Genomic DNA, 18,709 nt, shown 5'->3' on the forward strand with positions numbered 1-18,709 from the left:
CAACTAATCTGTACAAAAACGACTTTCCGAAAATAGCAAGTCGGCATAACACGTAGAGGACTCACTAGCCAACCAAAATGTAACGTCGTAGGATACTCAACCAATAAAAATCGCCTGTGAGGCAAGATACCTCACCGAAGTGTAAGTTTAATTGTACTGTCAACTTTCGCTTTTTTTGTTTTTGTTTTTTGGTTCTGTGTTCGCGTTCTCACTCTCTCTCTCTCTCTCTCTCTCACATACCAAACCCTTCAACTTCTCAGGCTCCATTTCAGAGAGAGAAAACGAGCAGAGATCAGAGAAAAGTCAGGCAAACGAACGATCAAGATGGCTCTGACTCACCGGTATTCGAATCTGCTGAAGCCGTTCTCCACCGCGGTCTCATACACGCCATCTCTCCGCCGTTCATTCTCCACGGACGATTCAACCTCCATCACCGTCGAGACCAGTGTCCCCTTCACCGGCCACAACTGCGAACCACCGTCTCGCACCGTCACCACCACCCCCAAAGAGCTCATAACCTTCTTCCGAGATATGGCAATGATGCGTCGGATGGAGATCGCCGCCGATTCGCTCTACAAAGCGAAGCTGATCCGCGGTTTCTGCCACCTCTACGACGGCCAAGAAGCGGTGGCGATCGGAATGGAAGCGGCTATCACCAAGAAGGATTGCATCATCACCGCCTATCGCGACCACTGCCTCTTCCTCGGCCGCGGCGGAACCCTACTTGAGGCGTTTGCGGAGCTGATGGGACGAAAAGCTGGGTGTTCGAAGGGAAAAGGTGGTTCTATGCATTTTTACAAGAAGGAAAGTGGATTCTATGGAGGTCATGGGATTGTTGGGGCTCAAGTGCCTTTAGGTTGTGGATTGGCCTTTGCTCAGAAGTACTCCAAGGAAGAGCATGTGACCTTTACAATGTATGGTGATGGTGCTGCGAATCAGGGACAGTTGTTCGAGGCGCTTAATATGGCCGCGCTTTGGGATCTCCCTGCGATTTTGGTTTGCGAAAACAATCACTGTAAGAATTGGTTTGGATGGATAATTTGACAAGGAATTCAATTTCAAATATTTCTATGTATGTGTATTTGTTGTGTGATATGATTGATTTTGAAATGTTGGTGCAGATGGAATGGGGACAGCTGAATGGAGAGCCGCTAAGAGTCCTGCCTATTACAAGAGAGGCGATTATGTTCCTGGCTTGAAGGTGAAAATGAACTTTTGCTGCGACTTATATGAATGTTTTCTAATTGTTTGATGACAAATTGCTGATAAATGTTACTTCTTGTAGTCAATGATACCATGGAATTATGTGATTTGAAATACCGGTTCGTAGTTTTCCAGTGATACAATACCATACCGAGGAAATTCAAGTGATTGATATTTCAATGTTCTGTTAATATTTCTGTATTAACTTTTTGGTTGGCATATTATTTATCCCCCCCCAAAAAAAACTAGATTTTTGGTTTGGCATATTTTCTTCTCCCTTCTATTGCTTGACGACTCCCTATCAAGGTTTTAAAGAATCTTAAGTATGTTCAGCTACAGTTTTTGTTGGAAGTGCTTGGTTAGTGTACGCTTTGTGGAACAACGATTTTATTGGTTATTTTAGTTTGCCTCACAATCTTTAGAATAAATTTTTTTTTTGGGGTGATTTCCTTGTGGTTGCTACTTTTTATACGGGTTCATAGTGAAGCTGATTGGAGTTCTGTAATGACAACAACTCCTAAATGTTTAAACTCATTTCAATTTGTTGGATGATTGGTTCTTTTGAAGAATTGAAGAATATTTACAAATCATGAAAAGGTGATGTACTTTTTGTTTCTTCATTTTATATAACGACTTTTCAATTGAGAGCTTGTACATGGCAACCGTTGCCTTTTGTACTTTTCAGCCAGCTAATTGGCGGGTATTGTTGTGAGATTAAAAGAATGGAAGTAAGATCATCTGTTCAAATTAAGAATTGACTGTGCATTTTAGCCCACTGTTTGATTGCGATCAAAATGACCGATCTCAACTCAACAAAGCATTTATCATGATTATTGGGACAATATGATGAAATACACTGCTAATGAAATTTGCACACTATCTTCAAATGGTAATTGGTTTCAACTTTGAAACCTATGAAGTATGGACACTCCAAAATCGGTGCCTTGGCAGTGTCCAACACGCGGACACGCTAAAGACACGTACGGGACACGCCAGATGGCGTGTCCTTTTAATTTAATGATTTTTTATTTTTATAGGGGACACGGCGGAGACACGACAAGGACATGCGGGACACGGCATAGGACACGGCGGGGCTTATTTTTAATTTATAAAACTTGTGTGGGGTCAATTCGTAAAAACAAAACTAGATCTATTTCTAACCTAGAATCAAGAATCGAACTTAGAACAGAAGAGAGAGAGAGAGAGAGAAAGAGAGAGAGAGAGAGAGAGAGAGAGAGAGGGGCTCGTCGGGCAAGCTCTTCGCTGGTGAGTCGTCGGTCATCCATCGGTGATTGGTCTCCGATCGTCTTTTTCGTCTTGGTCGCTCTTAGTCTCTCTATCTCTCTCAGAGTCTCTTTCTCTCATCTTCCTCTATTCTCTCTCTCTCTCTCTCTCTCTGCGTTCGTCTTCCTCTCTTCTCTCTCTCTCTCTCACCATGGTGTTCGTCGCTCTTTGTTCTATTCTATTAATTGTTTTTCTAATAATACATACTAATATATATACATATATGTTTATATACTAATATACTAATATATATATATTTGAACAAAAACTTTTTTGTTTCCTCTTTTCTTTTATTTTTATTTTTTAGGTATTATTATTTGTTTAAATAAATTATTTTTATTTATAGAAAAAAAATATAAAAAAAAAAATTTCGCCATATCCCCTCCCGTATCCGTGTCCCCATTTTTTAGAAATTGTCATGTCTTGTGTCCGTGTCCGTGCTTTATAGTTTGAAACTGTCTAAATAGACTGCCTTTGAGTACTTACAGAAAAAAAGGACTGTTCTAGGGACTATAAGTTTTCTTTGACTTTGTTATCTAATTCTGAATGTAAATGGTTTTGTTAGTGGGTATTCAAAGTTTAAACTAATCTTAGTGTAGTGAATTTGTTCCCTTCATTTTTTGCATAAGTGAATACTAAGGCTAGGCTCTGATGATTATTGGAAATCATTGTTATTCTATTGACGTACTGTTTTCTGTGGCTTATGGTTTGTTATGTATTTCTCATTCTGAAACAGGTAGATGGTATGGATGCCTTTGCTGTGAAACAAGCTTGCAAATTTGCCAAGGAGCACGCCTTGAAGAATGGACCCATTGTGAGTATATTTATCTGGCATCTCTGCCTTTCTATGTTTTTGTAGCTTTCTATGTTCAATTATTCCTATAGAAACTGTATCTTGTTTCTTCCAATTTTAGTTTGTCAACTTATTAAATATTATATTCTCTGCTGAGTTGATCTGGCTGTTTGTCTTTCAAGTATAGGCGCAAAAAGTGTTTACAGCTGAATTAAGCTGATTAAGAAGAATTTATCTTTAAGAATCTCTACATAAGGGATTATTTTTTGTGTCGTTCACATGTGGTGCAAAGCTTCAAAATCAACTATGACTATAAATGGAGTGATCAGATTGAATTGTGATATATGATATGAAAAATGGCCTAAAAGTGCTTTTAGAACTTCATACAAAGCTTTTAAAACCCCAAAAATTCCCTTCATTTTCTTCAAATAAAGCTTATCTTCGTCTAGTTTTAATTGGAGCAGAATTCTTCATCCAATTCAAGTTTGAAGGTATTTTTTTAAAAGATCCTTGCAAATGATAATCTGATTCAGAGGAAGTAATTGATTCCTAATTCGTGTTGTATCTGTAAGATAACAGGGGATTTGGTGGATTATCTCCTAATTCACTTTTGTGTGGCAAGGGAGATGTTGGTGCTGGCTTTGACTCTCTCTGGGCTGTGTTGAGTATTTCTAGATACCCTCTGGCTGAGATTCTTTACTGTTGGAAATGTGTCTTCTGAGTCAGCTGTTTGGAATGGATTTCCTTGCTTGATGTGGTGTATTTAGGTGATGGAGAGAGAGGAACCAACATTCCTTTGAAGGGATTCACAATTATTTGTTCTTAAGACAAGTAGAATTTTTGAAAATTTTGTTGTCTTTGGTGAAAATGAGGACGGTTTCTCTTTATTGAGTCTTGTTGAATTATGGACAATTTGGAGTAGAGATGTGTAGAAGTTTACTATTTATACATCTACTGGGTGGTGGTCCTTTAGTTGTCCTCTTTTTTTAAAAAAAAATTATTTAAAAAGCCAAGAAAGAAAAAATTCGTTCAACGCATTTTAAAATATACATTATCAATCTGTTCTGAGAATAACTTCATTCAATTTAATATAATTTGATGTGTATCCTATTAACTCCAATGATGAAAATGTTGTTTCTTTCATTTTCTTCACAAAAAATCAAATATAAATTTAATTTGTGGACCCCACCTCTAGGTAAAAATAATAGCTCTTGCCAAATTTTGGCATTACTATAATTTGATATTGAAGATAGCACACCATAAAAGATGAATTTGAAAGAATTGTTGTTAAATTTTGGCTTTGGCATGTAGGATAGCACACCATTGGAGTTGTTCTGATTTGGTATGGAAGATAGCACACAAGTAGAGATAAATTTGGAAGAGTTGCCAAATTTTGTATTTGGCATGGATAATAGCAGACCTTGCTCTACGCTCTGTAACAAATGATGGTTGGACTTGTTTCAGAACCTAAAAGAGGGGACTCGTAGTTTTAGTTTATTAACATTTTTTTTTTAATATTATAAGCATCACTATAGTAAAAAAATATAAGAGAAATGGACCAAAGCCATTTTAGCGCTAGTGTTTTAAGGCCTTATTTGATTGACACGATTAATAGTGAAAGGATTAATAATCTCATGAATTTTAGTGTAGTATTAGTTATCTAATTAAATCAGTGAGATAATCATTGATTATGCATTCATTTTATTTTTATTTTTTCATACTTGAAGTTAATATCCCCAGCCCCTCTCAATTTTAAAATTCGCCAATGTCGTCGGATTAATAAAATTTGCAATCAAACATAGGATTGTGAATCCATGGACTAACAATCCCAATCCTATGCTATAATTCTACTAATCAAACATCTCCTAAGTGTTGGCAAATCATCCAAATTGGTGGATGCCATGAGTTCATTTTTTGTAATTGATCAAAATATCTATATTATGCTAGTACAAGAGACATAGTTCATGATGGATATCTATTTTATAACTCAAGATACTTCCAAAAAGGTGGAGACTTTCATGCAGGAGCGGGAGTAGGCCCGCAGTGCAGATCGGAATTCAGGATCTGACATTTGTTACTCTCTTATAGTCAATTTCAGAATGCATTCTTACAATTAATATGATTCCTAATTGCACTTCTTTTGTAGACATGCCTTAGTCTTGGATTAATAAAGTGAGGCATGTACATGGGATGCGTAGATCTTGTAATGGATGTAGAATATTGCTGGAAATTGTGTTCATGCATATAATATGATAGTGGTGTTGGTGGTAGATAGTGGCATGTATAGAATATGATAGTGGTGTTGGTGGTAGATAGTGGTATGTATAGAATATGATAGTGGTGTTGGTTGTAGATAGTGGCATGTATAGAATATGATAGTGGTGTTGGTGGTAGATAGTGGCATGTATATAATATGATAGTGGTAGATAGTGGTAATATATAATATGTAAGTGGCATATAATGGGTTATGATGATGTTTGTAATATCTCCTATATAAGGAGTGTCATTTGGTCTTGTAAGATAAGAAGTTTTGAATATAACACAAATATATTCCTTCTTCCTCATATTTTCGGAATTCTTCTTCTTCATATTTTCTAAGTTGGTATCAGAGCAACAAAAAACACAGTAGCCCTAAAACCGTCATAGCCATGTCGGAAGTCACGTCCGGAACCACTTCAACCCCTGCCGCTGCCATTCCGGTGAAAACGTCCAACTCTCACTCTGTCCAAATCACCACCATCCGCCTAAATGGTGATAATTTTCTCCGCTGGTCACAATCTGTCCGGATGTATATCCGTGGGCAAGGAAAGATCGGTTACATCACTGGTGACAAGAAGGCTCCTGCTGTTAATGATCCGCTGTTCGACAATTGGGACGCTGAAAACTCCATGGTTATGACATGGTTGGTCAATTCCATGGAGGAGGATATAAGCTCTAATTACATGTGCTATACTACTGCACAAGAATTGTGGGCTAATGTTAGTCAGATGTATTCTGACCTAGGAAATCAATCTCAAGTTTTCGAATTAACTTTGAAGTTGGGAGAGATTCGTCAAGGAGATGATTCCGTCACCAAATATTTCAATTCGTTGAAAAGGTTGTGGCAGGATCTTGACATCTTCAACACATACGAATGGAAATCGGTTGACGACTGCAACCACCACAAGAAAACTGTGGAAGACAGCCGTATTTACAAGTTTCTTGCCGGCCTCAACATTGAGTTCGATGAAGTGCGAGGAAGAATTATTGGCAGACCTCCTCTCCCATCCATTGGCGAAGTATTTGCCGAAGTCAGAAGGGAAGAGAGCCGAAGGAGCGTCATGCTTAAGAAAAAAGGTAATGGTGAATCAATTGAAATTTCTGCTTTAATTAGCGATGCTGCGGCCAACAAGGCTGCAAATTACCAGCGCAGGTTTGATGATAAGCCACGGGTCTGGTGTGATTTTTGCAACAAGCCTCGCCATACACGCGAAACGTGTTGGAAGATTCATGGCAAACCTGTCAACTGGAAAAGCAGCAAACAAGGAGAGAAGAATCGTGGCTTTCCTACCGCTAATGAAGCCGATTCAGGTCCCTTCAACAAAGAGCAGATTGATCAACTCTTAAAGCTGATAAAATCCAACTCCTCAACCGGTACTCCTAGTGTTTTGTTGGCACAAACAGGTAGAAATCCTAAAGCCTTCTCTTGCCTAAACTTCTCTCCGTGGATCATAGATTCCGGTGCCTCCGATCACATGACTAGTTTTTCCCATTTATTTAGTACCTATTTCCCTTGTTCTGGTCATGACAAAATCAGAATAGCCGATGGTAGTTTTTCACCTATTGCAGGAAAAGGATTTATTAAACTAACTGAGAAAATTAATCTCAATGCTGTTCTTCACGTCCCCAACTTAGCCTGTAACCTTTTGTCTGTCAGTAAACTATCTAAGGATTCTAATTGTCGTGTTACATTTTTTGAATCTCATTGTGAATTTCAGGACCAGAACTCGGGGATGATGATTGGGCGTGCTAGGATGCTTGAAGGTCTTTACTACTTTGATGAAGTACCTGTTAGTAATAAAAAAGCTCAGAGCTTTAATAGTACCAGTTCAATCTCTGTTCGAGAAAAAATAATGCTATGGCACTATAGGCTAGGACATCCTAGTTTTCTTTATCTGAAACATTTATTTCCAGAATTATTTAAAGGGATTGATTGTTCTTCTTTTCATTGTGAAAGTTGCATTTTTGCAAAATTTCATCGCTCTACTTATTTGCCAAAACCTTACCAGGCTTCAAAACCTTTTTATTTGATTCATAGTGATGTTTGGGGCCCTTCTAAAATCACTACTCTTTCTGGTAAAAGATGGTTTGTTACATTTATTGATGACCATACCCGCTTATGTTGGATTTACTTGATGAATAAAAAATCTGACGTGAAAAATTTATTCATAAATTTTTACAATATGATTGAAAACCAATTTCAAATCAAAATTGGTATTTTACATTCTGATAATGGAACAGAATATTTCAATGAGCAGTTGGGTGAGTTTTTGGAAAAAAAAAGGGATTTTTCATCAATCTACATGTCGGGATACCCCTCAACAAAATGGCATTGCAGAACGAAAAAATAAACATCTACTTGAAGTAGCACGTGCTATAATGTTTTACATGCATGTTCCTAAATATTTATGGGGTGAAGCAATTTTAACAGCCTCTTATTTGATAAACAGGATGCCTACAAAGGTGTTAACATACAAAACACCTTTTGATTGTCTCAAAACTTTTTTTCCTGACACGAGGTTGTTTTCTGATTTACCCGCCAAAGTTTTTGGATGTACTGCCTATGTTCATGTTCCCAGTCAATTTCGTTCAAAACTTGACCCCCGTGCTATAAAATGTGTTTTTTTGGGTTATTCCTCAAACAAAAAGGGGTATAAGTGCTTCGATCCTCAAAACAAGAAATTTCATGTGAGTATGGATGTGTCATTTGTGGAAACAAAATCCTATTTCCCCAACACTTCTCTTCAGGGGGAGACAAGTGGAGTAGAAGACCGTTTTTGGGATATTTCTATCCCGCTCCCCAATGTCATTTATCCTACACAAAAACCACATCTGTCTGATAATGATCACTTAGGAGAACCAAGTTCTATGGTGCCTAGTCAAGAAGATTCTTGTTTAGGGGGAGAAGTACTACAAAATGATCTAAATCCTGAGCTTCAGGTTTATACTAGGAAGCGATTTCATCTGAGAAATAATGACCCGAATGTCCATCCTAATGACCCGAATGTCCACCCGAGTTCTGGCATCGAAATTTTAGGTAATCCTATTCCTTCTATTTCCGACCTTGATGTACCTATAGCAATTAGGAAAGGTGTCCGAAATTGCATTAAACATCCTATTGCAAATTACCTCTCCTATCAAAGACTGTCTAAAAACCATAGAGCTTTCACATCTAGGATTTCACACTTGTTTGTTCCAAGGAATATACAGGAAGCATTGGATGATCCGAATTGGAAATTAGCAGTCATGGAGGAGATGAATGCTTTAAGGAGAAGTGGTACTTGGGAGATAGTTGATCTACCCAAAGACAAGAAAACAGTTGGGTGTAAATGGGTGTTTACGATAAAATGTAACGCAGATGGAAGCGTTGAGAGATACAAGGCGAGACTGGTAGCTAAAGGCTTCACTCAAACTTATGGGATCGACTATCAGGAGACGTTTGCTCCTGTTGCTAAAATAAATTCCATAAGAGTACTGTTATCTCTTGCAGTAAATTCAGATTGGCCTCTACATCAACTTGACATTAAAAATGCATTTCTCAATGGTGATCTTGAAGAGGAGGTGTTCATGAGCCTACCGCCGGGATTTGAGCAGAGACTTGGAAGTGACAGAGTATGCAGATTGAACAAGTCATTATACGGACTCAAACAATCACCAAGAGCGTGGTTTGAACGCTTTGGGAAGGCAGTTATCAGTTGTGGCTTCTCGCAGAGTCAAGCAGATCACACAATATTTTATAAACATTCAAAAAACAGTAAAATTGCAATTTTGATTGTTTATGTTGATGACATTATTTTAACTGGTAATGATGAAGCAGAGTTAGCAGCCCTCAAAAAGAAACTCGCAAAAGAATTTCACATTAAGGATCTGGGAGCCCTCAAGTATTTCCTTGGAATGGAATTTGCAAGATCCAAGGAAGGTATATTCGTTAATCAGAGAAAATATGTTCTTGATCTCCTTGGAGAAACAGGTATGCTTGGTTGTAAGATGGCGGAGACTCCGATCGAGCCTAACTTGAAGTTACAAGCTGCTAAGGCTGAAGAAGTCAAAGAGAGAGAACAATATCAGCGACTTGTAGGGAAATTGATTTACTTGTCTCATACGCGGCCTGATATTGCCTTTGCAGTCAGCATGGTAAGTCAGTTCATGCACTCACCAGGGGCAGAGCACTTTGAGGCCGTTTATAAGATCTTAAGATATTTGAAAGGAACTCCAGGGAGAGGCTTACTATTCAAGAAACATGGACATCTTCAAGTTGAAGTATACACAGATGCAGACTGGGCAGGAAGTGTTACAGACAGGAGATCAACATCCGGATACTGCTCCTTTGTAGGTGGGAACCTAGTTACATGGCGGAGTAAAAAACAGAATGTGGTAGCTAGAAGTAGTGCAGAAGCAGAGTTCAGAGCTGTTGCCCATGGAATCTGTGAAGTAATGTGGATTAAAAGAATTCTTGAAGAATTAAAGCTTTCTCACCCGACACCTATGAAGGTCTATTGTGACAACAAAGCAGCTATATCTATAGCTCATAATCCAGTTCTACATGATCGCACAAAACATATAGAAGTGGATAAACATTTCATCAAGGAGAAAATCAATGCTGGCATAATCTGTATGACCTACCTTCCAACAGGTGAACAATTAGCTGATGTGCTAACGAAGGGACTACACAAGAAGCAATTTGATAAGCTGACTAGCAAGCTGGCTATGGAAGATATCTTCAAACCAGCTTGAGGGGGAGTGCTGGAAATTGTGTTCATGCATATAATATGATAGTGGTGTTGGTGGTAGATAGTGGCATGTATAGAATATGATAGTGGTGTTGGTGGTAGATAGTGGTATGTATAGAATATGATAGTGGTGTTGGTTGTAGATAGTGGCATGTATAGAATATGATAGTGGTGTTGGTGGTAGATAGTGGCATGTATATAATATGATAGTGGTAGATAGTGGTAATATATAATATGTAAGTGGCATATAATGGGTTATGATGATGTTTGTAATATCTCCTATATAAGGAGTGTCATTTGGTCTTGTAAGATAAGAAGTTTTGAATATAACACAAATATATTCCTTCTTCCTCATATTTTCGGAATTCTTCTTCTTCATATTTTCTAAGTAATATGTTTTGTGATACTATGTTTTGTGGTACAGGGCATCATATATGAAGTTGTTACCAGTTTAGATTCCCTGTTATTTGTTGTGTATTTTTTTGTAGATAAATGGTCATGTATTCTTGTGCCAATACGTCATAATTGTTTCCCCGATTTGACCCAAGTTGGCAGGAGTAATTTATGCTTCATTTTTGTTACTCTATTCTTATTATTAATGTGTAAATGACTTGTTTTCCCCTTCTTTTCAGATTCTTGAAATGGACACTTACAGGTACCATGGTCACTCCATGTCTGATCCTGGGAGTACCTATCGCACACGTGATGAAATTACTGGTGTGAGACAGGTCATATTCTGAATAACATGCTCCCTCTGAATGGAACTTCTTGTTAATATTAAGTATTAGATTTCTGAACTTTTGGGATGTGCTGCAAATATGTCCAGGAGCGTGATCCAATTGAAAGAATAAGAAAGCTGGTACTATCTCATGATATCGCCACCGAAAAGGAACTGAAGGTACTTAATGACTTAAATCCTTGCCTATGAAATTCTATGTTTTTGAAATGTAGTTAGTTATAAAAGAATCTATTATTAGCTTTATTTATTTGTTGCGGGTTCTTGATTTAAGCTTTTGTTGCAGTCTTGTGGACAAGATAGCAACTTCATATTGAGGAAGTTTGTCCTCCCATTATCATATATTTTTATTTATTTCTGTGCAGGATATGGAGAAGGAAATCAGAAAAGAGGTAGATGAAGCCATTGCTCAAGCCAAGGTAAGAAACCCATCATGTTTTCATTCTTCATTGTTATAGTTCTAGTGCAACACCTTTGAATTTTAGCATTTCTTGTATTGCTGGCTATGGATGATTTCTGTTTTTCTGCAATTTCAGGAAATCCCTATGCCAGATCCTTCTGAACTCTTCACCAACGTGTATGTTAAAGGCTTTGGAGTTGAGGTAGAATTTTCCCCCCTCAGATTCTGGTAATTAGGTTACCCTGAAAATGAAGACATCAAAATAGAAAATGAAGAGATAATAAGTGGTGTTGATTTAGAGCATCTCCAATCCTTTACTAATTCTTTCATCCAATTCAAATTTGATGAATAAAGAGCTAAAATTGAGCTCCAATTATTTCATCAAAACTTGTATCAAATTAAGGGAGAGGCAAAATTTTCACCAAATCAAGGATAAACCAATTCCTTCACCAAATTTTCGACAATCATATTTTTTACTTTTGATGAAAAAAAAAGAATATGCACTGCTGACATCATCTAAGTATGTTACAATGCAGAGGCGATAGGTACAATTTGTTTGACATGATTATTTGCATCTGTAAACAACGTTTACCTCCTTCATTAATCCTGTTTTAACTGTACATTAGGATGATGTATAGTCGATTGGAAGTTTCTGGAAAAAAAATATAGCAAAATGGGTAGAAGAGAATTATTTTTGTTGGGTTCTTTAGGAGTATGATGAACTAATGAGTAGTCATTCAGAAAAGGGGCAAACTGAAAGGAATCAAAGATAGAAACACTTCAATGTTCAAGTTATAGACATTAAAATAGATTCCGTTAGGTAGAATACAAAAACTGAACCTTGTGTCCGAGAATAATTATGTATCGTTGTTAATTAACCTACATCTTAAAAGAATGAATGCTATCCCATTCGGGGAGTGCCCTAGCACTGATTCAAAAGAATGATTTGCCATTATGTAGTAACATTACAAATTAATAAGCAAATAAAAGTTGGTGTCTTGATTTAGCCTAGATGAAATTGTTGTCGGACGAGTTCATTCTCAGTGCCTGCCTAGATCACGTAAATTGGTTTTGGATCTTCATTGCAGGCATGCGGGGCAGATAGGAAAGAAGTCAGGGCCGTGCTTCCTTGAGAAATTTTCAACACTCGCCTTTTGGACCAATAAGAAATTAAAATGTGAAATTTTTGCAATAAAAGCTGCACCATCTGCCTATGGGCTGTGGAGTTGGGCTGTTCCTTTTTTCTTTTTTTCTGGGTATGGAAAAAATTTATTTTCCTGTTATTGGCTAGAAATTTTAGCTATTTTTTGTATTGCTGCCTAAATTTGAATATGCTTCCCAAGTGCTTAATGGAGTTCCAGATTATCTTGTGTAAATTGATTTTCGGCTTTATTTCATCATATGTTTTATGTATTTAGTTTCCATGTGCTCTTGATGTGCCTTATTATACTGATATATTTTGCAGCTCGACTTGATATTGGGACAAACTTTTGTAATGTGTTATTCAGTTTATCAAAAGGAATGGGTTTCTCTTCACTGTACTGTTGGATTTGTGGGGCTTATCATGAGTTCTATTTTGATGATTTGAACCATTGTATAAAGTTTGTCGAATATTTTATCCTTATAAAAAATCACGTTAATCAAATATCGATAGTCTCTTGATTAGAACACATTTTTATTAACAAATTACTTTTTAAATCATATTTACTATTGACTAAATGTATTCCAATTAACGTGATTTTTTGTAGACAAAGTATTCGACGAGTTTTACATATTGAATGGTTCAAATTATTGAAATGAGACCTGTGATGGGCCTCACGGATCCAACAGTACAGTTTAGTCTACTTTGTGGACCGGAGAAAGCCCATCTATGTCAATTCTAATATTTATAGGGATCGTATCTAAATAGGTTGTTTTTAGGATTCCCAGTGTAAAACTAAGGAATTCTGTATGTTGTACTCGTTGTTCTTGGGAAAGTGTATAGGGATGGCAATTTAAACTCGGCCCGACAGGGACCCGATCTCCCAACTCGGATTTGCATGATTTTTTTCCGAAAAATATCCCCAACGGGGCGGGGATGGTATTCAAAAATTAATCCTTGATCAATTTCGGGTCGGGGATGGGGATAAATATTCTAGTCCTGTACTCGGCCCGTCTCCATCCCTGGCCCCCCTGAATTGAAATTCCTATATATATGTCTATTATGTTTGTCCATCAAACAATAAAGTAAAAAACAAACACAGAGAGAGAGAAAAGAGAAAGTAGAGAAGAGAGCAAAGAGAGAGAGAGAGAGCACCGAATTAGCGGCGCCTCTTCCTTCTTCTCCTCCTTGCGCCCCCTCTTTCTTCTTCTCCTCTTTTTCGCGCCACCTCTTCCTTTTCCTCTTCCTCTAAGCAAAGAGAGCAGAGAGCAAAGAGAGAGAGAGAGCATTGAATACCGTTGCCTTCTCCATGCCGCCGTTACTGCACAATGCCAGAGTCGTCGAACTGAGCAGATCTAAGCAAATTGATCGAATTCCATCTCTCTCTCTCTCTCTCTCTCTCTCTCTCTCTACTTAGATCGATCTCTATACTCAGATCTCTGTGATGTTGATGAAGTTGTTTGATGTTGTTGTTGATGATGTTGAGGATGTTGTTTGATGATGTTGAGGATGTTGTTGCTACTTTTTTTTTTTGGTCCAAGGAATTTTCGGGGTTAGAAAAACCCGATCACTGTTAAGGGACGGGGATGGGGACGGTGATAGGTTCCCCATCGGGGATCGAGGCCGAGGACGGGAAAATTTTTGCCATCGGGGACGGGGAGTGTGGTCCCCGGCCCCGCCCTGGCCCGCTGCCATTCCTAAAAGTGTACCGGGGGGGGTGTGAGACTTGTGTTTAAAAAATTAAAGGGTTTTAAAATATTTTGAAGTTTGATTTATTTATATTTGGAATCAATTTTAAATGTGCTTCAGTTAGTTTGGGTTTTTAGAGTATAATAATAGCGTATTGAGCTTAAAATTTTAATATATCTTAAAATATATTCAAAATTATTGGAATTTTTATATTTTATCTAAATGTTAGAGACTAGTGAAATTTATCAAAAAAAAATTATATAGAAAATACCATAAGAATAATGTGACAGTGTCGTCATAATATAAATTAAAATCATTTTTATGAATGCTTTATTTGAAAGTAAAAAGTCTTTGCATTAAACTATTTTATTTTGCATAAAATAAAATAAAAAAGAGAAATGCTAAAAAGTCTTTAGAAATGCTATTAGTGTCGGAAAATATATATATAAAATGTATTGAAATGTGTAAAAATAAATAAAAATATATAAGAATATTTTGAAATATATATTGAAATTATAAATATTTTAACATTATATAATTTTTATCAACTGCTCTTAAGCTTATCATCAACCAGACAAAACTAAAATTGCAGTGTTTTTTACTCATACTGTATGTGGTAACTAGAATTAAAGCCTATAGTAATATGCGTGCTTTGGTATGGCGCAAAAAGGGTGCCAATCGAAAGGGGTCACAAATGCACATCGGCCAAGCACCTGCATGCCGAGAAGTCGTTTGCAGCATCGGCAAGGTACATAAATGCCGAGCAAGAATGGTTAAATGGTGATTATAAGAAAAGAAAATGTCACATCAGTAGAAGAGAAATTAATGAGGTAAGATGTGTTCAAATCAGAGATAATAATGAAAGGAGGAACACTTATATACAGAGAATTCGCACTAGAAGCAAAGTATGTGAAAAAGAAACAGAAACCTAGACTATGAAAAGAAGACTAATAAAAGCTTCGGAGAATTCACTTGGCGCATCATCCCGTCAGAACCTACTCTCTATTTTCATGTACACGATGTGACGTGGATCATCCTCTTAGTAGCATCAAGGCTGAAATCTCAACTCACCACACTATATTTAGGGGTGTAATTTTGGCCCAGCCCGGCCTGGTCCATGTTGGACCTTGCAGGCTCCCGCCAAAATTCGGGTCGGGCCGGCCCACGGGTTAGAAAACTATGCCCAAGCCTAGGGGTATTCAGACTTTGGATGGGCCAGTGGGCCAAGCCTCGGGCAGGGCTCCTGGGCTTGGTCTTGGGCCTGGGCTTGGCCTTTGGGCGGGCCTAAACCATTTTATTTATTTATTTATTTTATTATTTCTATCAAAATTTTATTATTTTTCATTAAAAATAACACTGGGTCTTGGGTGGATCGAACGGGCCGATGAGCTGGGCAACGGGCCGGGCCAAACGGGTTGGGCTTCAAAATGATGGCCCATGCCCTGGCCCAAGGCCTCGGGCCTAAACGGGCCTGGACACATTGGGCCGCGGGTGGGCTTCAGGCCGCCCACGGGTCACGGGCCAAAATTACGCCCCTAACTATATTATGTAATAATTATCAACAACTCTTAAGGCTATCATCACGTGGAGCAAAAAAAAAAAAAAAAAATTGTAATTTTTTTCTTATTGTGCTATATTATTACTCATAATTATTTTGAGTTATTATCCCATGCAATTTACTCAATTAAAAAAAATCTACATAATAATAGTTGTAAAATGAGCAAAGGTGGGGCATAGGAGGAATAAATTGTTCATGTTTAATTTCATAATAAGTTTAAAATTATATTTAAGTTTAATTAATTTATATAATTGGTCAATTTCAAATAAATTTTTAACAAGTCGAATACTAATTAAATTTAAGTAATTTAATTTTTTATAATATATATAAATTTATCGATCTAAACAATAAAATTTTAAATTTTAATTTAAAAAATTAACAAATTTAAAATTATACTTAAATTTAAATTATTTATGTAATAAAGTACAAATCAAATAGAAGTTAAATTCGAATAACTTAGGGTTGTTTTGAAAAGTAAATTAAATTTAAATTTTTTATTTTTTTAACTTTTTTAAAAAATAATTTAAAAAATTGATATAATCTAAAAGAATTAAAAAAATTTGACTTTTAATTTAATTATCAAAATAGACCTTAAATCATTTAGCCTCCGTTTGGGAAGTGGATAACTTTTTGACTTTTTTAGCTATTTTAGCCTGGACTAAAAAGCTTAGTTTGGAAATGACTTTTTGACCTTTTAACTTTTTTAATTTTTTTTATGAGAGAAGAGTGTAATGATTTTGAATTGGATGTGATATTTTATTTGTTGTGACTAAAATAACTTATTTTATTTTTTATAACTATTTTAGTCCCAAAATCACTTGCCAAACACCACCTTCATACCCACGGTGAGGTATGCATTCACGTCAGCTTTGTGCCTTGTTTTATGTATGAGTAATATAGAAATCTCAAAAAATTTATTAAAAATTTGATTAAATATTTCATATAAGATATTAATAAAAAAAATTTAAATCTCTAATATTTTTGTTTATATATATCTCCATGCCAAAGCATTTTAAAATAAAATTCAGATAAAAACGGCACCTGTACGGCAGAGTTGCACCATTATAATAAACCGAGCAATTATTCAATGAGGCATTGATGTAGCTATTTTGAAAAGTGAATTAAAAGTCACTTCTCACTAGGGGTGGGCGCGGGTCGGTTGCGGCCACGAAATCTCCAATCCGTCATCTGTCCGCCAGATTGGCGGATTGGAGAAAATTAATCCGCATCCGTTCGCCAATCCGGCAGATACGGATTGAGCGGATTGGCGGTTTGGCGGATAGATGCGAATCGGTTTAGCAGTTTGAAATTTTATAAATTTTCAATATAGTTCAACTTGTGCACTTCCTCAAAAAAAAAAAAAAAAAGTATTACAGTCAATGACTTAAAAAAGTATTACAATTACTGCATGCTTCATCCAAAGAAAGAAAGTTTGAAGCTTTAGAATATCAATCACTGCATGCCTCATCCACATATTACAATCACAGCATGCCTCATCCGCATAAAGTATTACAATCTGTGGTTCTTCAAATATAAAAACAATGCAAACCACAAAAATCATGAACAAAGCAATAGTTGACATTGTATGTCTCTGTATTGTTACATTTATATATGTTTTGAAAACTAAAACCAACCAGCATATTTCATATTTTCTATTTATTACTTTTCGAGTTAGATTTAAAAACCAAAAAACATAGATAAATAATACGTTTATTTTTTTCAATTCAAAGAATATATTCAAGTTGAAAACTTTTTTTCAACAGAATATTTGAACTCTTTTTCAATTGAAAACACAAACAAAATATTTAAACAAATTGCAAATACAAAATCTTATAAATTACTAAGGTTACTCGCGGTTTGACGGTTCAGTTGCGGCCAAAGGAACCTCAAATCCGCCATCCGTCCGCCAAATTGGCGGATTGGAGAAAATCAATCCGCAACCGTCCGCTCGTCATCACGCATCCGTCCAAAATGTGGCGGATCGGTTCGGTTCGGTCGGTTTTGACGGATCGGTATATCCATTGCCCACCCCTACTTCTCACCTTTTAATCTATTTTTCCCTCTTATAAAAAGTTAAAAAAAAAATTAAAAATAACTTTTAATCAACTTTTCAAAATACCTCATAAATTAATCTCAATTATTTATTGCTATGGAATCAGGTGGGGTCTCATATTTATAAAGAGAAATGCTATGTATCTTAAATATTTTATTAAACTTCTCACATGTGGTGTGACTCATACAAATTCACATGTGTGTGGATCCCACACACACGTGAGAGATTCGATAAAATGTTTAGTAAATTGTTTGGAATCTTTAGCATAACTTATTTATGAATGATTAAAATTAATTTGTGACATTATTATAGAATAATTTTTCAATAAAAAATCGATTCCCTTTGTTATCCTTGTCAGCAGTGGTTCAATCAGAAGTCAAAAGAAAAATGCTATAGGTTTAAAATTTTCTATCAAATAAATAACTAAATATCTTACATATAGACCCTACATCCATATGTGAGATATTTAATTATTTATTTAATAAGTTTTTTTGTACCCCTAACATTATCCGACCTCACTACTGTCCAACCCACAAAATCCAAAGAGCCATGCTGGAGACTTTTCAGGTGGGTCGCCATACTGAAGACGAGTCTGAATCCCCTCCTTGCATATCCTCCTTGATCTCCTCCTTGCAATGGCTGAGATCAGTCGTTGCACATCTAACGGCCATAAATATATATATATATATATAATTGAAATTTCATTTTATTCCCACTCGTTGCTATAGTTATACATTCAAGCACAATCACTCTCACTTTCACTCAGCTTCACACTCACCTGTCCTTCTCTACCAGACCCATCCTGACTAGCGACTAGTCCCCCAGACGACACCGGCGACCAGTCCCGACGGCGACCCACTCTA

General features: G+C 36.5%; 1 protein-coding gene across 1 annotated transcript; it reads left to right on the forward strand.

Annotated features, from left to right (window-relative positions):
- Positions 1-42: 42 nt before the first annotated feature.
- Positions 43-12,781, forward strand: LOC114280504 (pyruvate dehydrogenase E1 component subunit alpha, mitochondrial). The gene is made up of 8 exons (XM_028222884.2): positions 43-1,015; positions 1,122-1,201; positions 3,224-3,301; positions 10,902-10,997; positions 11,096-11,167; positions 11,371-11,424; positions 11,542-11,607; positions 12,494-12,781. Exons 1-8 carry the CDS (start codon positions 325-327, stop codon positions 12,536-12,538), a joined length of 1,182 nt encoding a protein of 393 aa, XP_028078685.1. The 5' UTR covers positions 43-324; the 3' UTR covers positions 12,539-12,781.
- Positions 12,782-18,709: the final 5,928 nt, after the last annotated feature.

Source organism: Camellia sinensis, chromosome 5, assembly GCF_055761805.1.
Source record: "Camellia sinensis isolate YWXY chromosome 5, ASM5576180v1, whole genome shotgun sequence".
Lineage (NCBI taxonomy): Eukaryota > Viridiplantae > Streptophyta > Magnoliopsida > Ericales > Theaceae > Camellia > Camellia sinensis.

Coding starts and splice junctions, on each gene's coding strand:
- LOC114280504 (XM_028222884.2), top strand. CDS start 325: ATGGCTCTGACTCACCGGTATTCGAATCTGCTGAAGCCGTTCTCCACC. Junction 1,016..1,121: donor GGTTTGCGAAAACAATCACT/GTAAGAATTGGT, acceptor ATGTTGGTGCAG/ATGGAATGGGGACAGCTGAA. Junction 1,202..3,223: donor ATTATGTTCCTGGCTTGAAG/GTGAAAATGAAC, acceptor ATTCTGAAACAG/GTAGATGGTATGGATGCCTT.